The sequence below is a fragment of the Mustelus asterias genome, chromosome 4, assembly GCF_964213995.1.
Source record: "Mustelus asterias chromosome 4, sMusAst1.hap1.1, whole genome shotgun sequence".
In the NCBI taxonomy this organism is placed as follows: Eukaryota; Metazoa; Chordata; class Chondrichthyes; order Carcharhiniformes; family Triakidae; genus Mustelus; species Mustelus asterias.
Genome location: NC_135804.1, coordinates 39,637,586 through 39,664,348, shown reverse-complemented (window position 1 = coordinate 39,664,348; position 26,763 = coordinate 39,637,586). Strand labels below are relative to the sequence as shown.

The 26,763-nt window shown below is 41.6% G+C and overlaps 1 protein-coding gene across 2 annotated transcripts; it reads left to right on the top strand.

Annotated features, from left to right (window-relative positions):
* Positions 1-26,763, top strand: snx20 (sorting nexin 20). 2 transcript variants are annotated; one of them, XM_078210257.1, is made up of 4 exons: positions 1-213; positions 6,511-6,691; positions 7,898-8,049; positions 23,782-26,763. In XM_078210257.1, the coding sequence occupies exons 2-4, from the start codon at positions 6,523-6,525 to the stop codon at positions 24,451-24,453; spliced, it is 993 nt and encodes a 330-aa protein (XP_078066383.1). In that variant the 5' UTR covers positions 1-213; positions 6,511-6,522; the 3' UTR covers positions 24,454-26,763. The 2 variants fall into 2 exon arrangements, with proteins under 2 accessions (XP_078066383.1, XP_078066384.1); XM_078210258.1 differs by having other exon boundaries at positions 60-213; positions 6,511-6,703; positions 7,913-8,049; positions 23,782-26,757.

Here is a 26,763-nt window from a genome sequence, read left to right as displayed (position 1 = left end):
CCTTGCAGGAAGTGATGAGTTTAGCAGGGCATAGCTTCTGTTTCTTTTAACCATGTAAAGCAAAGTGTCTTTATCATAGCTGCGTGCATCCACAGAAAAACATTGTGGTATCGTAAAACTGAAAGCACACTTCAGTTCTTTACATCTAGCATCACAGCAAAGTCCGAGTCTGCTTTGACGCACTAGCTCCAGGACAGAATTGAGATACTAAAGGTTAGTGTATGTTTCTACCTCAGTGCTTCCTATTTTGCAAACTGCAACAATGTGTAACTACCGCGTGAAAATAACTTGAAGTTTTGATTTTCCCTTCTTTCCTTCAGTACTTAAAATATGCAGAGGGCTATTTAATATATTTTGTGTTGTTTAATATATTTTAAGGAAATTTTACTGGAATTAGGGAACTATAACGGTTTTGTTGTGCGTGGGAGGGACCTATTGCTTTCGGCTATGCACAGAGATTATTCAGTTCTGGCAATGATGGGACATTGTAGTCACTAGTGAGATTTTAGATTTATTTTTTAATGGACACTTGAATCTAATTTTAAACTGTATTCACATGTAAATAATCATCTTGCTTGTAGTAAAATTACTAATAACTGAATACTTTCCAGAAATTAAAGAAAATTAATTCACTGTTCATTAGTCTATTCTAGAATGTTTGTTAGAATGGTTGTAAATTCTGAAAGACAGAACAGACTGGACTCTTTCCTCTGGAAAACTGAAGTGGCATATTAGAATTTAAAATGATGTAGGGGTTTGATTGGATTAGAGTCTAAAACTAGGGGTCTTGCCTGAAAGGTCATTGCTCATAAATCCAATAAGATATTCAGGAGAAACTTTGTTACTCTTTGGTGAGAATGTAAAGCCACCACATGGAGGTTTTTAAGCTTTTAAGGGGAAGCTAGGAAAGTGAATGAAAGAGAAAGGAAGAGAAGGACATGTTGATAAGGTGAAATTTTGTAAGGTAAATGGAGGCTCATGAAGAACATAAACACCAGCATGAACTGTTGGGTCACATTAGCGGGATGGTGGCAAAGTGGTTAGCACTGCTACCTCACAGTGCCAGGGACCCAGGTTCGATTCTTGCCTCGGGTCACTGTCTGTGTGGAGTTTGCATATTCTCCCCGTATCTGTGTGGGTTTCCTCCGGGTGCTCCGGTTTCCTCCCACACTCCAAAGATGTATGGGTTAATTTCCACTCCATCTGACGAAGGAGCAGCTAATGGTATTTGCTACCAAATAAACCTGTTGGACTTTAACCTGGTGTTGTTAAAACTGTTATTAAGTTGATTGGCCATGATTAATTGCACCTTAGTGTTAGGGGGACTAGAAGGGTAAATATGTGGCGTTACCCTGGGTAGGACCTGGGTGGCATTGTTGGTGCAAGCTCAATGAGCCAAATGGCCGCCTCCTGCACTGTAGATTCTATGATTCTATATGTTGGGGGAATTTTCCTGTCCCGTCTGCCACAGGAATTGTAACAGGCAGGGGACGGATCATGCAAAGATCCGTTGACTTCGGGTGGGATTTCCTGGTTTTGGGACGAGCACAGTCAGAAAGTCCTACCCGTTGAGTTGAAAATTCTGTGCAATTATACAATCAGCCCACATAGCATTCACACACCGCATTGATCTCCTTGTAATCGACTATGTCCTGGGCCAGGTGGATCCAAACATTTTACCCTCATGGGCCCTTTAGTTGCACCCATGCACCAGTTTAATGAATCTTTCCCTTCATTTTCATTATATATACAAACAGACCTTTCCGTACAGTTTCATCCACCATTAAGGTAAAATGCCAGCAACTGCTCATTTGAAACTTCCAGTGCCATGAAGTTCAAGCAGAGCAAGTTAGCAGCAAAATAGAAGTTTTTTTGGACTGGGTTGTTAGGACTCATCGGTCCCAAGTGATCCACTGATGGTTGTTTCAGTCTTGGAGGTGATTTATATAGTAATGATGAAAATATCAGAATGTACCTAGTCTTCTGAATGCTCAGGAGGACAACTAAAAGTTCAAGCGAGATTCTGTGCATTTTCAACTTGGTTGTATAAGCACTTTCGGGGACATCTGCTCAACGATTACAGGAGTTTCTGGAGATTATTACCAAAGTGTTTTATTTAACAATATTTACATAAAAGGCATGTCAAATGTGCATCCATGTGGAAACACAGGAAATGGCTTGTCTATGAGTAAAATCTAAAGACTTAGTTGTACTTGCCGACTGTGCCACAGATGAATTTATACTGTCAGGTGTCAGGAACTGCAAACAAGTATTTTTTCATTTGGCATAGTCACTTCCTCTTTTGAAGCATTTTTACATATGGTAGATGGACTTGATTGAATTACTGTTGTCAATCTTTTGATTGGCTGGACAATTAACTCTTAAACCTTGTCTTCAACCAAAGGAGATCTATTGCTTTGGAATTTGTTCCCAATCACAAAATAGATTTTTAGGAACCAGTGTGAAGAAGTAAACAGGAAAACAAAGAAAAGGTTATGTTAATTCTGAAGTTAAAATGGAATGTTAACATTAGGTTGAGATAAACCAAATTAAAATCCTAATAATCAATAATGCCGCAGAATGTGGCAAACCTATCGGACTCAGATTGAATGACTGAGGCCTCAACGGAAGCTTAACTCCTATTACCAGACATGTGATTCTGGAATCAAATAGACCCCAAAGGGATTCAACCAACCCACTACTCTTAACCCTACCCCAAACCTACCACCACCCACCACACATGGAGAATAGCCACCATTTGTCATTAGACAATTGAGCAAGGCACTAGAAGAAGATGTGTTATCAGGAAATACACCCAACATTCCCTGAAAAATGTGCAAGGTGTATAGCGCAGCATTGGAATATAAATAATAGTTAAAACTGTGGAGTTTCAGCAGTAACTGTTTGACTCTTCACAGCCCAATCACAGTGGGCATCGAACCCTGAATATATTAGCCTTTGAGCTTGCTCCAACATTTGATAATATCCTGGGTGATCTGATTGTGGCCACAATTCCATGTTCCTACCTACCCTTTGACTCCCTTGTTACTCAAGAATTTATCTATCTCTACCTGAAAAATATACAATGACCGTGCCTCCACCGCACTCAGTGGAAGAGAGTTCCAAAGACTCACAACCCTTTAAGAGAAAAAAATAATCTTCATTTCAGTCTTAAATCGCTAACCCCTTAATTTTAAAGGGGAAACATTCTTTTCAGCATCCACCTTGTTAAGTCCCCACAGGATCTTATATCTTTCAACAAGATCACCTCTCATTCTTCCAAACTCCATTGGATACAGGCTCAGTATGTCTAACCTTTCTTCATAAGGTAACACTCCCATCCCAGTTATCAATTGAGTGAACATTCTCTGAACTGCCTCGAATGTATTTATATCCTTTTTTTTGAAAATGGAGACCAAAATTGTACAGAGTACAGTAAACATCCATACTTTTATATTCCATCCCCCAACAATAATCAACATTTCTGTTGTCTTACTACTCACTAGTTATACCTGTTTACCAACTTTTTATGATTCATGTACCAGGACACCCAGGTCCCTCTGAATCTCAGAGTTCTGCAATCTCTCACCTTTTAAATAATATGCTGCTTTTCTATTCTTCATGCCAAAGTGGTTAAGTTCACATTTTCCCATATTATACTCCATTTGCCAATTTTTTGCCCACTCACTTAACCTATCTATATCCCTTGCAGATCATTATATCTGCTTCACAGCTTCCTTTCTTACCTATCTTTGTATCATCAACAAATTTAGCAACCATACATTTGGTCCCTTCATTCAACTCACTGATATAAATTATAAACAATTGAGGTCCAGCACTGATCCCTGTGGAATTCCAATTATCACTTCTTGCCAACCTGTAAATGACCCACTTATGCTGACTCTCTGTTCCCTGTTCGATAACCAAATCTTTATCCATGCTAATATGTTACACGCAATGTTAGAAAGCCATATTTTGCACAGCAACCTTTAATGTGGCACCTTGTCAAATACCTTCTGGAAATCTAAGTATGGTGCATCCACAGGTTCCCCTTTATCCATGCTGTTTGTTACTTCTTCAAAGAACTCCAATGTATTAGCCAAATGTAATTTCCCTTTCATAAAACCATGTTGGCTCTGTTTGATTACATTTAATTTTAGAAGTCTAAGATTGACCCAGTAATGTCCATATATTAATTTTCAAAATTTGAGCTTTTGACTGGCTAATTTTCCCCAATTATTGCCCGCTTGCTTCGATACTGAGACTCAGAGGAAGATATTATTGATGACCAGTGTTTAAACTGGAATGGAACAAGGTGAAAAGTGTGGGCAAAAAACACACATGGGGAAAAGAAATAGAATGGCCAGAAGTGCCTAATTGAAGAACAGGAAATAATTATGTGACAAAAATAATATTCAGGCAGACAATAGGAGATATTGGTGAGAGAAATCAAAGGGATTTCACATGGGCACATTCTCATGGAATTTAGGACACACTGGGCCCGATTTTACCATTTTGATTCTAAGTGCTGACTCTGGGCACAATTCAGATCCAACTTGGAAACCTGCTCTCTGGCGCCCCCATACGCACGTAGCCTGAAAAAAAAATCGCATGTCTGAATCGTGCAGTGGGCGGGGCTTATCGTGCCTGAAACGCTGCAGCTCCGATCGGAGATTTGAACTGCGTATGCACAAGTGAAACAAAAAAATTGAAAACCGCGCCCCTGTTACATCGCCCCCGGGCCGCAAAAAACGGATAAAGCGGCCCAGGAGCGATGGCCCCCACAGAGATCGCCCCACCCCCACAACATAACTGTCACCGTTATCCACCCACCCCCCCACCCCCCCGCCCCGCTACCCAGGCCGATCGCAAGCCTTGCCTCCCTTCCCCCCCCCCCCCACTGATCACCCGCAGAGTGGCAGCGGTCCCCCCCCCGCTTCCCACCAGAGATACATCTGACCCTCCTCCCTCCCCCCCCCCCCCCATCAGAGAACGGCCAGGCCTCCCTCCTCCCCCCACCCCACCAGAGAACGATCAGGCCTCCCTCCTACCCCCCCAGCAGAGAACGATCTGGCCCACCCAACCAGAGAATGATCAGGCCTCCCTCCTCCTCCCACCACCCCCCCCCCCCCATCCCCCCAATTAACCAGAGAATGATCTGACCCGCCTCCCTTCTCCCCCCACCACCGATCTGACTTAGAGAGCTGCTGGAAGCTCTGAACTTACCTCTTCAGAAGCTGGAGCACTCGAAATAGACCTTTGCCGAGCATGTCTGTTTCATGCCGTATCTGGACGGGCAAACGCAATAGTAAAGGGGGAATTATCTATCTCTACCTGAAAAATATACAATGCAGCCCATTAATTCAATTTAAATGCATGTAAATTGCTGTTGCGTCCGTTTTGGGCATGGTTCGAATCGTGGCCATTTTCAGGCCTTGATAAAGTGGGCATCTGCGCGGGCGTGGATCGTGCTAATCGCCTCACGCCCGACTATACCAAGTTTTTGCACCTGAAAACGGGTACAACGCAATGGTAAAATTGGGCCCATTGGGTGGGATTTTATGGCCTTGCTCATCCCAAAACAATAAAACCCTACCCGAGGTCAACAGACCTTCCCATGCTCCGCTCTTTGCCCGCTCCGATTCCCGTGGAGATGGGACAGTACAATTCCGGCCTCCGTGTCTCAAGAAATACAAAAGATCCAATATTCACTTCGCACCCAAAACTGGTTGTGATCCATGTGGTGCAAAGCCAAGGCACACCAGGACAGTGAGGCTTGGGGCCCATTCTAACTTTGTCTTTGGGCATCATCATAATTGTGGCAAGCTGGGAGCACCAATCTGGTGACCTATGCAATCAACCCACCTTAGTCCTCCAAGTTAGACCGGCTCAAAGCACAAAGAAACTGTCTTGTCTGTCTCAGTTCAGTTCCAGGAATCTTTTAGTTTATTAATTTATTAGCGTAACAAGTAGGCTTACATTAACACTGCAATGAAGTTACTGTGAAAATCTCCCAGTTGCCACACTCTGGCACCTGTTCAGGTGCACTGAGGAAGAATTTAGCAAGCCAATGTCCCTAACCAGCACGTCTTTCAGACTGTGGGAGGAAACCGGAGTATCCGAGGGGATACGCATGTAGACATGAGGAGAACGTGCAGACTCTCCACAGACAGTGACCCAAGCTGGGAATTGAACCCGGGTCCCTGGTGATGTGAGGTAGTAGAGCTAACCACTGTGCCACCGTGCTGTCCTGTTAAGCACCTTGAGAAAGTTCTGAGAATATAAATGCATATTTTTATTTTGCTCATTCTTTTAGATAAGTGAAAAGAATAAGTCCTCCAAATTAGGACTTGAATTTCAAATATACATGCCGGGGTAAAGATACTGCATTTACAATACTGATCATCTACACCTCAGCAACCTTTTCTAGTTAGTTAATACAAATCAATCAGCCACCCATAGATTCTCTTCAGATTTAAAAATATAATCTTGTGCTTTTATTGTGCACAGGTTGGTAAAACTATGGAAGAGAACGAACAACACCAATCATCAGTGAACAATGAACTTTCAGCTGCATTTTGCAATAACAAGCCTATTCAGGAAGAAAGTGTTACTGGCGTTAGGAATACGGTTCTCAGTGCACAAGGATGCAATACAACGGGTGGAGTTTCACTACAAAAGAAAGAAGAAGGTGAGAGAGGTGGTGTATCTGAAAGATAGTTTTACACTTGCATTTAATACTCAATTATGTTATTGTTGTGCAATTTGAATGCTTTCCAACCCTTTCAGTATTTCTGTCCAAATCTTGTTAGCTTCTTTTATGTTTGGTTTTATAAGTAAAACAGCGCAAGATATTGAACAGGAGTGAATTGTTCCCCCCAGATCTTGGAACAGACAAGGCAGCATGTTGGCACGGCATATTAAAACAACAGACCAGCAGGTTTTTCTGCCTCTGAGCTCGACAAGCCGTCGGTGTTCCACTTACTCAGTTCAATGAACAGAACCTCCACTCACCAGAGCAGAAAATCCCATCTGCTGAGTCAAGAACGATCCAGGGTTGTGGTTAAAAAGATCTTTAAGGGTGGGATGAAAAGCAAAAATGGGCACTAAAAAAATAAACAAGATTGAGTTTCATACAAAGGGGCATTGAACATAAAAGGAAATTATGTTGATTTTAAAAAGGAATTGGTTACGCCACTGATGTGATATTGTGTGCAGTTTTGGGCAGGCCATTTTAGGAAATATACTATCATGGAAGATTCAGCAGAATCATTCTAGAAATGAGATAAAGGAAGTTTCAGAAACATTTTTTTTCAACAACAGAAAATGTGAAGGAAGATAAATAATATACACTTTTTAAATTGAGAGGTTTATAAAAGGTAAACAGTGAAATATCAGTCTCACTGTGGCAAATTAGTAACGCGTGGCATGGATTCCAGAATTTCACCAGAATTATGTTAAAAATTTCAGGATTGTTTTTCACATGGTATTACGCGAACACAGAAGTTTTTACTACAAGTAGCTATTCAAGCAGAGTCTATAACATGATTTAAAGGGGAGATGGATAAACATTCGTAAAGGAATATAAGAGGATGACAATACATGGGAAAAGATTGGATAGCTTCAGTTGGAGAGCTAGTTTAGCTGTAGGTGCAATAGGCCAAAGGGCTTCCGTTTGTCCTTTAATTTCTATTATCCTACAGAGTGATAGGTCACGGGTATACCAACATTGGGTATCTGCCATAAGTATTCTATCAAAATCCAGCACAACAAAGGATTGAAATAATATATTGATGAAGTTACTGGGTTGATTTCAAGCCACAAAAAGTTGAATGTTTAACTGATGTTCCAATAAGCTAAAAACAAATGCACTCTGTATGTTATCTCCCTTTCTTAGCTCCTTACAGCACAGCAGTCCCGGAAGCTACACTAACCACAAAGCAACTGTTGCAGTACTGGAATGCTGTGAATAAGAAGGTGAAACCAATCCGACTGCTCTTTGAAATACCAGAAACTAGAACAGTGGAAGATCAGGGGTCCAAATATGTGGTAAGTTTCAATCAGCAAACTGAATTGCGTGTAATTATACAGCAGGTAATGGACAAAGAATGATTACAAGGTGTGCAAAGGCTATTGGACCAAAATATAAAGCTGGTTACAAGTGACATCTGAAATTTCATACTAAATCATAGTCTTGGGGATATATAGAATCATAGCATCATCGGATATCTGCAGTTCAGAAGGAGGCCATTCGGCCCATCGAGCCTGCACTGACAACAATCCTACCCTGGCCCTATCCCCGTAACCTCACATATTTACCTTACTAATCCCCCAAACACTAAGGAACAATTTAGCATGGCCAATCAACCTAACCTGCCCATTTCTGGACTGTGGGAGGAAACCGGAGCACCTGGAGGAAACCCACGCAGACACGGGGAGAATGTGCAAACTCCACACAGACAGTCACCCAAGCCGGGAATCGAACCGGGACCCTGGCGCTGTGCGGTAGCAGTGCTAATCACTGTGCCATCGTGCCGCCCTAAAAATTGCCACTTTGGGTGCAATTGACAGATCTGGGTGCAAATTGCACTGTTTTTCCAAATTGAAGTTATGGTTAAGCATCCGCTCAAACTTTTTAGCATGATCACAAATGTAAAATCGTCCATGAGCCAGTGCAGCATAATAGAATATAATTGTTTATCCTTGTTGGGGAAAAAAATTCACTGATGTAATTTAAGAATGGTGACATGATGCAATTGTATTAATGAAGCTGAAAATGCGTTCAACTCAGACACATGTATTTTAACTAGAGCATCTACTCCATCAAGTTTTACAGGTTTTAAATCACTCAAAATAATTGGCATGGATTTGGCAGCCAGTGGTAAAATGATGGCACTCGCTGCTGACCTTGGACGAAGCTGCTTGCTAAGATTTAATGATCTCATCTTTGCTGTTAATTTTAATTCCAGTGCTAACTATCTCTGGCATCTAGCATCAGTGATGTTGTTAAAGAGTCCAAGTAACCAATCACATTGAAGAATTCTTATGGGCAGAAAATAAAATGCATTGAAAACCCCAACGGGTAACATTTGTTGCCTTGTAGCCAAGTCTTTGGCTTGCCTTGATGGGTCAAATATAGGTCGCAGGGAGGATTGCCACAGAGTGAAGGAATCCTGACTCCTAACAGAATACGGTAAGAAGTCTCACAACACCAGGTTAAAGTCCAACAGGTTTATTTGGTAGCAAATACCATAAGCTTTCGGAGCACTGCTCCTTCGTCAGATGGAGTGGAAATGTGCTCTCAAACAGTGCAAACAGACAAAATCAAGTTGCAGAATACTGATTAGAATGCACATCCTACAGCCAGCCAGGTCTTAAAGGTACAGACAATGTGGGTGGAGGGAACATTAAACTGGCTGGCTGTAGGATGCGCATTCTAATCAGTATTCTGCAACTTGATTTTGTCTGTTTGCACTGTTTGAGAGCACATTTCCACTCCATCTGACGAAGGAGCAGTGCTCCGAAAGCTTATGGTATTTGCTACCAAATAAACCTGTTGGACTTTAACCTGGTGTTGTGAGACTTCTTACCGTGTTCACCCCAGTCCAACGCCGGCATCTCCACATCATTCCTAACAGAATAACAGGTATTCGTTTGTAAGATAGTCTGTGGTCACACAAGGCTGGGCGGAATCCCTTTTGGTTCATGGAAATGGCCTAATTGACATGAAGCTCATGCAAGGAGTGTGGCATGCGTGTGCATGCATGTTTGTGTATAATCAATAGGACCCTTCACCATGGGGAAGCCTGCAGTTTTACGCAACTCCTTATCCTTCCTCTGTCTGCTTGTGTTTTGGAAAGAGGGAATGTGGTGAAGATGTCCCTCTGTGTATAGAAAACCTCAGTTACTTCCCGTATGCAGCAGTGTAGTGCTTATATCTTCAGCAGCAGTCTGGAAGGAGCCAGAATATAAAAGTTGAGAGCCACGGTCACCTTGCCAGTCACAGGCAATGCTATCTTTACCCTGCTCTGAGGCAGAAGCTGGAGCTGCAACAGTCAGCAGGTTTGAATCACAGCCTCCTCAGTGCAGGTAAGATGTCTCAAGAATGAGTCTCTGTTAAAGTTGAGATAAGAGAATTTCTTCATAAAGACTCTTGGATACTTATTACCGGACTGAAGCTTTTGGTGACCAATATGATTCTATCTGATTGGCCTGTATTACTCTCCTTGTCTTCTACATATTCGTTGTCTCAAAATCCCTGGGTGAGATTCTCAGAGTGCGTTTGCTCCAGGCAGAAATCCCATTATAGCTACTAACTCTAAGAGATAAACCTGTTGGACTTTAGCCTGGTGTTGTGAGACTTCTTACTGAACTCTAAGAGGGCCATTACAGGATTTGCAGTGGTGAGATCTCAGTTTGTGATCTTCTCCGCCCCCTCCCTCCCCCGGCTAGCGATGTAATCAGGTTCATGGCCAGAAAGAGCGAGAACCTGTTTTCTGAGTATTTAAATATCATTACCTGGCTTAGCAGCATTGCTTCTGGGATCATTAATTCCCCACCCCAAACTCCTCCCCCCCGCCCCCAACCACATCCCAGTGTAATTTTACCCTGGTGGGAATCACTACTTGTTTTTAAAAATGCAAACCGGTTGTAATGCATTTAACATCCAACAACAGAACCTAGTAGATCAATGGTGGACAACCTGCAGTCTGGGTTGTTGACTGTTGCCCATGCGCGGAGATGTCACATTCTGCTGGTTTCCATCCACATTTTTTTCCCCCTACTGGTATGACTGACATGATACACCTATAAAACAAGGGCGAGTGAAGTGAGGTGCGTACTGAGCGCACACAATATTGACTGTGAGAATCGTGCGCTCCCTCTGCATCCAATCAAGCATAAATATTTATCTTTTTGTCATTTGAAGTTGATGACAGTTCTATAAATTTATGAATGATTAAGCATTTTCTATTATTATGAAATGTACAATGTGTATTAAATATATTCAATCTTATTCAAAGGGTCATAGTGATCTTGCGGCCCACTGAGATGAAGGAGGGCCACTCACTAGTGTAGGTTACCATCACCGTATAACTGCTAACACTAAGTTCCTTCTTCTGCTTCTGAGAATTGCTGCCTACTAGAATATGCTTCATACCATTTGTGGCTTCACCTGTCACAGCCATTGGATCCACCTCAAACTAATTTTACTGAAAATGATTGGCAGATGGTATGGTACCATTTTGAAACCACTTCCCCATTAATAAGAGAAATTTGTGACGTGTGATATGCCTTAAATTCCATTTTAAGGAACGAAAAGAGGAATAGTGAGCTTCTGGGGGAAATTCGATTCCAGTTGAACACACAGACTAGAGTTTTGTGTTAAAGAGAAAGGAGAATGTCGGTTAACTATAAAGAATGTTGTTTATTTATATTCTTTAAACCCTATTCTGCACTGCATAAGTCTTCAGTAATTTGCTTTCAGGGATTGATACAGGGTTCTGTGTTTTCATTTTAGTGGAATTTCTGTATTTGTTGGAGCAAGTACTGAGCAAAAAACAACCGACATACCCCAGGTTTGGTCACTGGCCCAGTAAAATATATGGACAAGGAAGGAGACATTTTGCATTTCATTTTTAATATCAAGGAAAAGGAATAGCTTCATCCAAACTGTTTTTACATGAGCCAAATACAATTGTTTTCCAAAAAAATGACATCTGCTGAGAACAATAAACTGTGGACTGTGTGTTGGTTAGTCGGGGGGGGAGGGGGTGGGATTGCAGGGAAAGTCAGATGGGGTTTCTGTGTGACAATGTTGGAAGGTGGTGGGGTGGGATTGAGGGGGATTAAGGTGGATTAAGATGAGATGGCAGAGGTTAAGGACATGCATGATGCCAGGGGCAAGAAGTAGACATTCACCCTTGCCAACCGGAGCAGGCCGTTCACCTTCTGGCATTGCATGCCCACCCTCTTTGTAAAGCTCCTTGCGCAGACTGCCTCGGTCACCGCTTCCAATGCCTCTGCTCCCTGACCTAATGGCAACCTCCTGCCAACTCTCGTGAAGAGGGTGGCCCTCATCTCCTCCAGAGCTTCAGGCATCCTCTCCACCTCCGACTCGAGGAATCTGGGTGCCAACCTTTTCCCGGCCCTATGAATTGATAGCGCTGCTGAAGGGAGCACCGAAATACTGCTCCAGCTTGTAGAGGGCTAACAGCTGAATCCCGACTGCAGTGAATCAGGCGGCAGACATTGGGAAGTCTGCGTTAGACATGTGGGGGCAGAACTAGCTCATTAACATATTCTGAATTGTGAGTGCAGATCGCTGGTAACGCCAGTGGGACACCCTCTGGTTTTCCCACTGGGGTGGGCACTTAGTCCCAATTTGGGAGAATTGCAGCCGTTATCTTTCCGTCTCATTGAGGTTAGTCGGAATTTTAGCCACGTTGCATGCTGATATTCCTTGGTTATTTTGCTTTCTTGCTGAAGTTGAATGAACTCCTTTTGTACATCGCTGACAAATTGGACTAAAAGTTGTTGGGAAGTTGCATTGTTCAAATGATGGGTTCACTGCACTCAGCTTTATTCATTTGTTAAAAATCCAGCAATTAGCGGAGTAAGAGAAATAGGTGATGAGTTCCGAAATTGCTGGACGATTTGTACCCTTCCATCATTGGCCTTGCCAAAACCAATAATAAAAGCTCGTTCATGCCATTGGCCCCCCCACTAAACTTAACGGCAATTGTGATATCCCTGGATTTACGACATTGTTAAGAATTATTCCCACAGCAGTCACTTGTGACTGATAATCAATTTTGTGGAGGCCCCTGCTAAATGAAATTATTTCTGCTCCTTATATGTCACTCAACTTTGGAGACTTACTACGGGACCAGTGCAGCTGTGTTGTCTCACTCCAGCAGACAGTGGTTTGTTCTGAGAGGTCTTTTAATCTGTTTATTTGTCTTGGCAGTCCTTCATGCCAGGCATGCCATCCGCAGTTGCAAGGCAATAATTTTCAGAAGGCAAATCTGTTTCGACAGAAATGTTCATTCATTCAGATGCAAGGGAAATGCATTTCTTTCAGAAAATAACATGTTGCGATATAGTATCTGAGTGGCCTGAGACAGGATGGTGTAAGTGTAGCGTGCTTAGCAAGGGGAAGGGCGATTTAATTGCTTCTAAAGCTCTGCAACTTTGGTGTTTTTGTTGTCACGTTCCTAGGTCTGTTGTAAACTAATTGATAAAGATTTATTGCTATGATTAATCAATAACTCCATTGTATTATGCAATTATCTAGATAGTAGAAGGCAAAATAGATGGACCTTGGTATTTGTCGGTCTAGCAACTCCTGTATTCTTACTGTGCCCACGGGGTGTTCCACTGTTCCTGATCATGATAGATTGGGCTATTGGTTCTGAATTTCATAGACCAAGAACATCTGTACATAATACTTATTTTGCTTGCCAATCACTCATTAACTTTACAAAAACCAATGCAAAAATCCCAAACACAAAATAGGCTTGCAATGCCTTTTTTTTTCTAGTTCTTTTTAATATTTTCTTCCTTTACCTTTCTGCTTTTCTTCTTTGTCTATAATCTACTGTCTTTATCCCTTTATTCCTCTTTCTGTTTCTATTCTGTTTGACTCATTTCACCCTATTTCCTTGTCTTGCTTGATCTGCTTCTTTATATATATATTTTTTTATTGCTCAAGAACATCCCAGTTGTGGCATTGACATCACGTACCATTATTGGATTGATGCTCCAGCAATTTGTGGTGCAAATATTGTGCAATATCAATGATGGGTATAAAAATCCAATCAACATTATTCACTGCCTAATCCAGCATTACAGCAATTTCTGACCCCATGTGATATCGCTGCAGCAATATACATTTATATTGCCCTCTAACATAGCAAAATGTCCGAAGGTGCATCATAGGAATGTCACAGACAAAGTTTGACATCGAGTCAACAAAGGAGACAGTAGGAGTGGTGATCACGTTCTTGATCAAAGAGGTAAGTTTGAAGGAATGTCTTACAGGAGGAAGAGAGAAGTTAAAGAGAAATTATGTTTGACATTATTAGAGTTCTTCAGAATGTAACAAGCAGCGTGGATAAAGGGGAACCTGTAGATGTAGTGCATTTGGATTTCCAAAAAGCATTTGATAAAGTTACTATATAAGGTAAGAGATTATAGCATTGTTGTGATATTTTAGCAAATATAGAGAACTGCCTAACTAACAGGAAACTGTTGGGACAAATTGATCATTTACAAGATGACAAACTGGAACTAATAGAGTACCTCAGGGATCAGTGCTGCAGCCTCAAATATTTACAATCTATACTAATGACTGAGATGAAGAGACCGATTGTAATATTGCCAAATTTACTGATAATATGAAGATAAATTGTGAGGAGAATATGAAGTGCCTGCGAGGATATAGATAGGTTAAAGTGAGTTGTCAAAAACTTAACAGAAGGAGTGAATGGTGGAAAATGAGAGGTCGCCCACTTTAGCAGGGAGAATAGAAAAATAAAATATTATTCAAATGGAGCGAGATTAAACAATGCTGTTGTACAGAGAGGGATCAGTGTTAACATGTGCATGAATCACAAAACGTCAGCATGTAGATACAGCAAGTAGTTTGGAAGCAAGCAGAATATTGACTTCTATCACAAGGGGGATGGGGTATAAAAATAGAGAAATCTTGCTACAAATTCCAGGGAATTGGTGAGACCACATCAAGATAATTGTTTACAGTTTTGGTCACCTCACGTAAGGAAGGATATACTTACATTGGAAGCAGTTCAGAGAAGATTCATCGCCTGATTCCTGCAATGTGAGGGTTGTCTTATGAGGAAAGGTTGAGCATTGCAGTTTAGAAGATTGAGAGGTAACCTTATTGAGACATATATGATTCTGAGGAGGCTTGACAGGGTAGATGCTGAGGGGATGTTTCCTCGTGCAGGGAGATCTAGAACTAGGAGGCACAGTTTAAAAAAAGGGGTTTCCCATTTAAGGTGATGAGGAGAAATTTCTTCTCTTAATTATGAAACTTTGGAATTCTTTCCCTCAGTGAGCTGTGGAGCTGGGTAATTGAATATATTCAAGGCTGAGTTAGTCAGATCTTTAATTGAAAAGGGAGTCAAAAGTTATGAAAGGCAAGCAGGAAAGTTAAGTTAAGACCACAGTCAGATCAGCCATGATCTTATTGAATGGCGAGGAGGCCCAAATGGCCTACTCTTGCTCCAATTTCTTAGGTTAGAGTTTAGAGAAAGAATTCCAGACCTTGAGGTCAATAAGAACATAAGAACATAAGAAATAGGAGCAGGAGTAGGCTGTCTAGCCCCTCAAGCCTGCTCCGCCATTCAATAAGATCATGGCTGATCTGATAGTGTGTTCAGTTCCACTCACCCGCCCGCCCCCCCCATAACCCTTAATTCCCTTAATGGTTAATTAAAAATCCCAATGGTGGGATGAAGGAGGTTAACATTATACAAAAGGTCAGAGCAGGAGAAACACAGTTGTTTATGGGTTTTCAAAATAATTACTTTGTGAGTTTTACAAAATATTTTGATTGAGGTTGAAGCTTAAAATTGTTGTCAAACTGAAAATAAAGCAGTCTTTGAAAAATGATTTAATAATTTTACCACAATGAGGCCTATTATTATATTTTTATTAAAATAATAAATTTAAAGAGGAGCTCATAAGATCATAAGAAATAGGAGCAGGAGTAGACCATTGAGCCTGCTCTGCAATTCATGTTCCGAGAATTTCAGAATAATCACGCTTTTAGATTAAAAATACTGGGGCTTCATCAAGTACATTTTTTTACAGCTTGCCATGTGTCTGGTGAACTGATATATTGCTGCTTGGCATATGACTACAGTGCAGCAGTAAATGTAGCACTCTGGATGTACATTCGCATAACCATAAGATATAGGAGCAGAATTGGGCCATTCGACCAATCAAGTCCGCTTTGCCATTCAATCATGGCTATTAAGTTTCTCAACACCATTCTCCTGCCTTTTCCCTGTAACCTTTAATCCCCTTCCCAATCAAGAATCTATCTACCTCTGTATTAAATGTACTCAATGACCTGGCCTTCACAGCCTTCTGTGGCAATGAATTCCATAGATTCACCACCCTCTGGCTGAAGAAATTTCTCCTCTTCTTGGTTATAAAGGATCATCTCTTTATTCTGAGGCCATGCCCTCCGATCCTAGTCTTGCCTACTAATGGAAACATCTTCCCCACGTCTACTCTATCCAGGCCTTTCAATATTCTGTAAGTTTCAATGAAATTCCCCCTCATCCTTCTAAACTCCATCAAGTACAGACTCAGAGTCCTCAAATGCTCCTCATACATCAAGCTTTTCATTCCTGGGATCATTCTCTGGACCCTCTCCAATGCCAGCACATTCTTCCTTAAATACGGGGCCCAGAATTCCTCTCAATATTCCAAACGTGGTCTGACCAGAGCCTTATAAAGCCTCAGCGGTACATCCCTGCTTTTGTATTCTAGTCCCCTCAAAAGAATGCTAACATTGCACATGCCTTCCTAACTGCCAACTCACCCTGCAAGTTAACCTGAAGAGCATCCTGAACCAGGATTCCAAAGTCCCTTTGCGCTTCCGATTTCTGAATTCTCTCCCCATTTAGAAAATAGTTTACGACTTTATCCTTCCTACCAAAGTGCATAACCTCACACTTCCCCAAACTGTTCCTGCTAATAACAATTATTCCCCAACTCTTTTCGAATGATGTAACAATAGAACAGTGGAAAATCAGGCGTGAGGGGAGAGGATAGAGGAAATTGAAGGCTGGTGGTCAGTACGGCAGCATCTTTAGGGGAAGATCATTGAGGGATGAGGGGACCTGATGGGGGAGGCTTCTCAGATAAGCACTTGGATCCAGGGGGTAAGTGTGAAGGCACTCAACCATTTGAATCCACCAAGTCCTCGCCTTGAACAAGCTACCACATTTGGCATAATTCTGGAAACCCTGCCAACTGCTATAAAAGTCCAAACACTTCATGACAATGAGAATCTCAGCCGAATATTTAAAACTGCAACCTGTCTCCTTGACTCGGGTTGATCACCAGTCACATTCCAGCTTCAGTTAAAGAAGGAAATGGGGTGAGGTAGAAATGGGTTGGCTTGGGAAACAGATTTTTGACACTTTAATTTCCCAATGATCTAAATCCTCTCTATATCCTTCAGTTAAAATTCAGGGGTTCATGTGATGTTAGCACGGGAGCGGCTGTATTTTTGCAAGCTCTAGCGCTACTCATCTTTAATCCTTATAGAAACTAGAAACGGGTGTAGGCCATTCGACCCTTTGAGCCTGCTCCGCCATTCACCTTGATCATGGATGATCATCAAATTCAATGTCCTACATAACCCATAATTATTTAATCCTGATGTGTATAATCTGTGTTATGTTCCTCAAAGGTCTTGGCTAAATTTCTGTGATAGGGAGCAGAGTTAAGTCAAGAAAATCTTTGTTTGATTGAAGTGCTCAGAGATGGCCAGGGTGGGGGTCTGTTCTCAGTGTGGTTTTGCTGGTGTGTGGACCTATTTATTCTTCAGCGATGCCGTAGGCATCAAGATGATGGCTGCCATTGTGAATGAAGTTGTGGAGACGGTCTCGGCTCCCTAGCACAGACTATTGGTGCTCCCATTGATGAACTGCGAGATATCCTAAAGAGAATGAAAGAGGCGGAGAAGGGAATCCTGGGTCAATGGAGGGGTCCGTTTTCTCGGTGAGTCTCACCTTCAGTTCTTGGAAATCCTGCTGCATGGTATGTAAAACATCTTGGTTGATTCGGGGAGATGAGGCCAGAGAAGGAATATCCATGTGCCCGGTCTCCCGAGGGGATTTGAAGATGAATTCTCAGCTGAATCTGAGAACTGGCTCGCTGGAACATATTGTATCCGGTCTTCGAGGCCTGGGGTCGGTTCAAGACTCCGACCACTGGTCTTACTTTGTCTTGTCCTCCATATTTGTCAAAAAGGGCTAGAAGTGGTTGGAAACGGCAGGTCTTCACCATCCGCCAGGGCCTAGGTTTCTCTTTGCTGGGGCTTTGGGTGGAGGTGCAAGGGCTTTGGTGAAACTATGGATGGATCCTGGACATTGTTTGACAATCCTGCCACGGCTCTGACCTTTCCAAGCTCCGTGAATGGTTATATTATCCTGCAGTTCATCATTAATCCTGAACTCCATTTCCTTCTGATTATACTCCTAATTTTGTGATATTGCCTTTATCCTGACAAGAGTATATGATATATGAGCACAGAGGCACTTGTTGCCTGTCATCCTGTTGCACTGCAAAAATCAGGATATGTTAATCCTGGACTGTACCCCTTGCAATTATAGCCTTGTGTTGATCCTGTACTGTGGTTTTTCATATTGATGGGGGCAATCCTGTATCTGAGCTCTGAGGTGAATTTCACCAATTATTCTGTTTAGAGTCATATTCTGCAGCTCTTCATTAATCCTTGAATGTATCCCCTGTAATTTATTCTTTTATTTAATCCTGTTATGTAATTTATCACATTGATGGGGCAATTCTGTAAGTGAGCATAGTTGCGAAGTTTCGCTTGTTATCCTGTTGTTGAGCCTGTGTAAGATTTGCTTCATTTTTGCAAAGACTTCATTTTGAGATATTTCTACCTATGCAATTATATTTAAATGCTAAGCTTCAAAAACTTAATTTGACTACCTTTTAAAGCTAACTTGACCACATTTTAAAACTCAGAAAGCATGCTGGGTTAACTGGAAAACTGACTGCATTTTTGAAAGTACAATGCAAGCAAAAACAGGCCTTTTTATAAGCCAGACAAAGTTTTTTCATTAACAACATCTGCGAGGCCGTGAGATAAGGATGGATATATGGTGGAACTGTGTGTTCAGTCAGTTTTGGAGTTCTGTTTTGATCAGTACCGAACTGGCAGAAGAAGCCAGTCTCTCTCTCTCTCTCCTAGTTTTTTACTCTTTCTGTTCGCTTTTGTAATGATTTAATTTTAAGTTCTGTTCAATAAAAATTCATCATACTAGTGCCATCTCCGTCTATTCTAAGGAATGAATGGACTCTACACCTGCTATCCTAATGAATCCAGGGACATCCATTTACTTTAAGTGGAATGCATCCTGGTGAGCCCAAGGACATCCGTTTATCCTTATCCCCTGCAATTTAATTTCTTAATGGATCCTGTTACGTAATTTATCACATCGATAGGGGCAATCTCGTGAGTGAGCATGGTAGCGAATTTTCACTTGTTATCCTGATGAATCCAGGGATATTCATTTATCCTTAGTGGAATGCATCCTGCAATGTACTTCTCATTTCTGAGGAGTGCGTTGTGTAGGTTGTATGGTACTCGAGCTGTGTGATTTTTATCCATCTTCTCATCTTGTAATCCTGTCATAGATAGTGGCGGACTTTTTCACCTGACATCTTTTATTTCAATTACGGTTAAAATGAGTAGCGCCATTGCAGGAAGATGGGCAAGTGGTTTAATACAGGGGTAGTGGCTAGGGCTCTACAAGTCTTCACAGCCAGTGAGGGAAACCCCCCCAGAACTTATGCCCTTGTGTATTTTTTGTAATTCAGTTGTTTTGGGGTTATTGAATCTCTGGTTAACTCCTGCTATGGTGAGGACAAACTATTATATCCTGGGGCATGTGCTTGTTTGAAAATGATCTTGCTGTACTATACCAATTTTTGAGAGTAAAAAAAATGAAAAATCTTCAATAAAAATATATACATTTTAAAATATTCAGTCAGGCATCTCACATTTAGCTTTTAAACATAATGAATTCTATGCTGTGTTTCATAATCTTATGTGGACTGCCAGTCTATCAATAGAACATGTTAGAGGATGCTGGCAGGTAATAGGTATTGGCATCCTTGGGTCAGTAGGGTTTTGGGCTTTACTCCTATATTTCTTCAATTTGGCTTCCATCCTTCTCACAGCACCGAAGAAGCCCTCAGCAATGTTATGAGTGACACCCTCTGGGCCTATGATGTGCTATTTCTCTTTCTCCTTCCCTACCCTACTAGAGTGTTTAACTTACCATTATCCTCCAATGCGTCTCCTCTTGTTATCCCACACGTGGGTCTGCACTCAGTCCTTTTTTTGGCAGGGGTTTTGACCCAGCTAGTTTGTTGGTACAACCATTGTACACACTTACTGCTGCAAGACTACGTTTCATTACAAATGTGCCTTTTCAACCATGTTTTTTTAGTGGTGCACCCATACCTTGGAATTTCAGTAATTGCGGTACTAAAACAAAATAACTCACGTACTAATGTTTGAACAGCAGAGCTAATGGCACCATGGAGGCTGATGAATACTTGACTAATATGTTTGATGCTTCTTCAGAAGCACTCCGATCATGTTTATGCATTAGGTTGGATTGCATGAAAGGCTTCCTGCCAGGGTGACTAGCAAGTATAGCCTGATCATCCACACTCACCAAAATGCTACCATTCATGTATGGGGGCATTGTTGAACACAACTGGCGATGACCACAAGGTTTGGAACAGAAGAGCTAGCAGCTGACCTGTACCATAGACTGAAGGACTCCATGCAGCATAGGAATAGGGCAACTAATTTCCATACTATGGAAAGTGCCCACCTTCCTGCTGGCATGCTGCAGTGCTGACCAATGGGGATAGTGCAATGGAGTGTCGAACAGACTAACATCTCCTGCCCAGTCCATCACGCAAACTAGCCTCCCATCCACTGACTCAGTCTACACTTCTCACTGCCTCGGAAAAACAGCCAGCATAATTAAGGACCCCATGCACCCTGGACATACCCTCTTTCACCTTCTTCCATCGGGAAAAGTATACAAAAGTCTGAGGTCATGTAACAACTGGCTCAAGAACAGCTTCTTCCCTGCTGCCATCAGACTTTTGAATGGGTCTACCTCACAGTGAGTTGATCTTTCTCTGCATCCTAGCTATGACTGTAACACTACATTCTCCACTCTCTTTCTTTCTCTATGTATGGTATGTTTTGTCTATATAGTGCATAAGAACCAATACTTTTCACTGTATACATGTGACAAGAATAAATCAAATCAAAAACACTGGCTGGCCAGCATTTATTGCCCATCCCTAGTTGCCCTTGAACTTGCTAGGCTATTTCAGAGGGCAGTTGAGAGTCAACCACATTGCTGTGGCTCTGGAATCACATGTAGGCCAGACCAGGCATGGACAGCAGATTTCCTTTCCTAAAGGACGTTAGTGAACCAGATGGATTTTTCCGACAATTGACGATGGTTTCACGGTCATCAGTAGATTCTTATTTCCAGATATTTTTTATTGAATTCAAATTCCAACAGCAGGATTTGAACCCAGGTCCCCAGAACATTAGCTGAGTTTCTGGATTAATAATCTAGCGATAATACCACTAGGCCATCATCTCCCCTGCAAATCATATAAATCACCTGGATTTCCTCTGTCTGCTATTCCTTAGTTCCTTGTGTTGACAAAAGCATGAAAGCTTTTTGAATCTCCCTGGATCATTCAGAATTTTTGTCTCTCTATTCCGTCACTTCCCTTGAATTGTTTTCATGCCTTTAAATTTCACTCACACGACTAGTGTCTTCACTTGTCGAAATCGGCATTTGGACCAATGGGCTGACCTTTGAAAAGATTAGGTGCAAACGGTAGTACAGTGGCATAGTGGTTAGCACTGTTGCCTCGCAGCGCCAGGGACCCAGGTACGATTCCTGGCGTGGGTCACTGTCTGTGCGGAGCTTGCATGTTCTCCCCGTGTCTGGGTGGGTTTCCTCTGGGTGCTCCAGTTTCCTTCCACAGTCCCAAAGACGTGCTGGTTAGGTGCATTGGCCATGCTAAATTCTCCCTCAGTGTACCCGAACGGGCGCCGGAGTGTGGCGACTAGGGGATTTTCATTGCAACTTCATTGCAGTGTTAATGTAAGCCTACTTGTGACTAATGAATGAATAAATAAATAAACACTTACCCAGAATGTTTAGGTGAGGACCTATCGTGAAAATGGTTTGGGCTTCTCGCTATGGCCATTGGGCCGGTGTAATGTTGCTGCCCGTCAAATGTGTGCTCCATTTGAAAACAGCCACCCCACCCCAAGTGCTAAATTAGAGCACAATTGTGGAGGTTTGACAGCCAGACTTTTGATTTTACCCAGTCCACAACATAGTGGGCAGAATTCTCCAACCGTTCATGCCGGTGGGAATTTCTGGTTGTGCTGCAGTGAATGAAGATTTGGCTGAACGCCACATTCTCCATCCTTGCTTGCAGCGGGGCGTGAACAGCCAGACAATTCCAGCCACTCTCTATATACCAGCTGCTTTGAATTGCAAGGAACTAGTTGCACTCCAGAAGGTGTGCTGATGTACAACTGATTTTTTTCCAAGACATTCGGCAAACCAGATGCATTAAAAACCCTCAAGTTTGACATATTGCTGCTGGAGGACTCAAAGAGAAATACATATAATGACCTCAATAGATGCTGCTAAGACTCGTGGTCCACATTTGGCCATGGAAGACTGGCTGCTGACAGATATTACTAGATGGGGTCACCCTTGGACAAAATACAAATTTATGACCCAGTTTGATGCTGGCATATCCTACAGGTCAAATGAAAATAATTCATCTCCTCATCGTCAGTGTCACTGCAACTACGCACTCATTTTTCAAATTGCCACAGATATTTATTTGATACCGATGCTGTTTAAAAGGGACATATACAGCAGGATTTAACCCTTGACTTTCTAGTTATCGATGTTCAATGATAAAGTTATTCTACAAAGGAGGAAGAATTTTTTTTGTTTGTTTAAAACATTCACATGGTGTTTAATCACAATAAAACAAAACTCTTGAAAAAATGGTGCTTTATTTCATATTGAATTATCATTTTCCCATCCGAGAAATCCGCAAATGTTATATTTCCCCCCTCGTATGGTTGTGCTATCAGGATGACAAGTCTTGCAGTGTTGTGGGTAAACTCAAACAGAAAAATCAGACATTATTCTTATATATACTGTTATGTGATCTTTACATCCCATTTGATAACACATTGGTAAACCTTCATTAAAATGTCAATAAGCTCCTACTGGATCATCGCTGTTGCTTCTTCAGAGTTTTCTTCCATATAAGCTCATGGTTCCAATGTGACATAATAGTGCGAATTCTATTACCAATCACATTTGAATTCTAGACATTTCCAATTCTGTTTCCGACGTGCTCGTGGCTCTTCTATTCCTCCCCAGGTGAATTCTACATCTTGTAGTACATATGCAGAAGTCTGCAACTGTTAGGTAGAAGAAAGTGTGAGAAATCTTCTACTTTAGTTAAAAAATCCATTTCATAGTTTGCTCTTTGCTTATATTGCAGATTGGAATAATGCCCTTGGGGAGATATTTTCCTCCACTTGCTAACTCTGCTCCCTGCTTTATATTCACATCCACTTTTGTGCTAAAATTAGTTAGGGAGGAAAACATGGTCATTAATTAATAACACAAATCCCACAAACCTCAGTGGGGTTGAGCTTCTGAATTGTATTTATGTAAAAAGGGATCTGAAATTCTCCAAAGGTGTTATGGTGCAGAATTCCAATTTTGCTTTGTGCCACATCAAATAGGCCAGCGCTAAAGCTAGCAAAGACAATAAAATTGTACTGTCTGAGCCGCAAGAGTGTTTGTGGCATCTCTTTATTTTCTAATTAAACACGTGCCATTATTTGGAACTGCTCACAACTATTCTGATCTGTATTTTCTGCCTCCTCAGATGTACAAAGTGGTGGTAATAAAGTCTGGCACCTATGACAGCAGCCAAGCTTATGTTGAACGGCGATACTCGGACTTTGAAAAATTACATAAAAACATCCTGAAGAGTTTTAAAGAAGAGATAGAAGAAATCACATTCCCAAAGAAAATCATGGCCAGGAACTTTGTGCAAGAGAAAATCACTGAGCGTAAATTGGCATTCATCGACTACTTACAACAGTTATATGCGATCAAAGACATCCGTGAATCAGATGAATTTATTGAGTTCTTCTTCCTACCAGAGGTGCAAGAAGGATACAGCTGCCTTCGAAGTGGGCAGTATACCAGAGCTTTGAATTGTCTTCTGAATGTACTTAGCTTGCAGGAAAAACTGTGTATGCGTTACGATGATCGGCCTGTTCTTACACTCAGCGCTATCAGTGTGTGCTGCAGGGATTTGGGTAATATAGAGGATGCCTACCAATTCTGTGAGAAAAGTGGCATTATTTTGCACAACCAGAGTCGCCACAAGTACCTTATCCCTTTGTTGAAGGTTCAGATAACTCTAGGTAATGATCTGGGCAAGAACATGAGGGACCTCAGACAAAAGGTCATTGAATTAGAGGAGCTACATGGCTGCCAAGGCAACTTGCCTTCACTGAAAGAGCTGGTGGTACAGGAATACATACATTAAGGTTTAAGTCCCTAGCTCCCAAAAAATTGTTTTTGAAAAGCTCAGTAAAAAATCGAAAAGGTTATTGCCAACTTCTGCTAAAATGTTTTCTGTGCACGTTTAAAAAATCTTACTAAGTGCAGTCAATTCTATCAAAAAAGGTAATTTTCCAATAAACAATGTAACAAATAATGTTCTCTCTCGTGTGTGTGCGTGTGCGCGCGCGCGCGCGCTGTAGGGTGCATTAACCTTAAAAAATAGAAATTGAAATCCCTGATTTTTAAGTGGGCAAATAAGTAATACTGATCATTGTTTGGATTTGCAATGAAGAATTACATGCAGTGGATTCTAGATTGAAAAATAATCTTTAAGCAAGAAAATTAGCCATTAAAGCAAATGTATTAGTGATCATTTGTAACCCCTCCAATCACCACACACAATCCTACTCTTATGATTTCAATACCATGAAATGCCAGCTGTTCCTGACTTTAATTTATTGATGCATCCAAAACTCATTATAGATTGCGGGATTTGCTGGCCGCGCTCACCTCAAAACCGGAAAATCCCCTCCGAGGTCAACAGACCTTTGCATGGGACGGGACGTTGTAAGGCAGGACGGGAAAATTCCCCCCAGAGTTTTCATTACGATGGTGATCTATTGAATGGAACTCTGTTCCACTTTATTAGATCTCTGTAATTCTTCCCTTTGCAAAATTAGTTCAAACTCTTTGATGCACAGGTTAAACAGCTGATATCAAAGAACTTTCTTATTCTGCTACTTACATGGGACATCACTGAACCGCAATCTGACCAGAGTCCTGGTGGTCATATATTTGGGGCTGAAAGTGCACTTTAAGCTAAATAGTCAGGGGAAAGATCCACATGAGGGGAAATTTGGGAAGTTGGAAAGAAGGGACAAGGCCATGGTGCAGGGTAGCAATAATGGGTATGACAAGGAAGCACAGAATATGCAAGCATAAGAGTGCACCAGCAACTGTTGTCAGAGGAGGGAAAAATTACTTTTAACTCACAGAGTGCGAGGAGTTTTTGTGTGAAGTGCGATATAGAAATCCAAACATAAAAATTGAGGCAATAAAATAGTCTATCGATATGAATAAAGACAAGCTGAGTGGGACAGGAAGGAACAGAGTGTGTAATGGTAATCAGAGAGTAAGGTCCATGCAGGGAATTGAAGTAAAAAGGTAAAATTCAAGTCACTTTATCTGGATGCATGGAGTGTCTGCAATATTAAAGATGTGCGGGTGGCACAAATAGAGATAAACGCTTTAGATCTAAATGCCAAATGGGGCAGAATTTTGCCATCCTCTGCCGGGAAGTTTGCAGAGAGTAAAATTCCCTGGCTGGCATCCCTGAGCAGTCCACAATTTTACACTGGGTGGGTGAGGCTCTTGCCAAATTGAGGCCTACAAGTGGACAATTATTGGCCACGTAAGGGATGCTTCCAGTCTTGTCTGCAGTGTTGCCAAGCTCATCAACATCTCAAAAGCACTAGTTCCATTAACACATCCACACTGTCCCTGTCTTAATTAGATTCCATTTTCCCCACAGTTTTAAAAATATCTAACCAGCAAAAAATATTCCAATTTCTTGGATGGTGCTGATATTTTCATGTCACCAGTATTTGCCCAACAGTGTCCTAGTGTATGAATCCCAAAAGTTTAGTATGCAGGTACAGCAAGTAATTAGAAAAGCTAATAGAATGCTATTGCTTATTGCGAGGGAGTTTGAACACCAAAGTAGGGAGACTGTCCTTCAGTTGTACAGGGTATTGATGAGACCATATCTGGAATACGGTGTACAGTATTGGTATCCTTATTTAAGGAAGGATGTAAATGCATTGGAAGCAGTTCAGAGAAAGTTTACCAGACTAATTTCCGGAATGGGCGGGTTATCTTATAAGAGAAAGTTGGATAGGCAAGGCTTGTATCCGTTGGAATTTAGCAGAGTAAGAGGCAACATATAAGATCCGTAGGGGTCTTGACAGGGTGGATGTGGATAAGATGTTGGAGAATCTAGAACTAGAGGTCACTATAAAAATATGGGGAGATAAGACTTTTTTTTCTCTAAAAGGGTTGTAAATCTTTGGAACTCTTCCTTAAAAGGCAGAGGAAGCAGAGTTTTAAAATATTTTAAGGTAGATGTTGATAAATTTTGGATAAGCAAGGGGGTGAATGGTGGGAATGTGGAATTGGGGTTACAATCAGATCAGCTATGATTGTACTGACTCAAGGGGCTGAATGGCCTGCTCCTGCACCTGGTTTGTATGTTTGTACATATGCTTTTATGTAATAAAGAAGTTTTGTCACAGTT

Bases quoted from the DNA above. Each gene is read 5' to 3' on its own strand.
- snx20 (XM_078210257.1), top strand. From the start codon at position 6,523: ATGGAAGAGAACGAACAACACCAATCATCAGTGAACAATGAACTTTCA. The intron at 6,692-7,897 runs GTGAGAGAGGTG...TCCCTTTCTTAG, and splicing joins ACTACAAAAGAAAGAAGAAG to CTCCTTACAGCACAGCAGTC. The intron at 8,050-23,781 runs GTAAGTTTCAAT...CTGCCTCCTCAG, and splicing joins ATCAGGGGTCCAAATATGTG to ATGTACAAAGTGGTGGTAAT.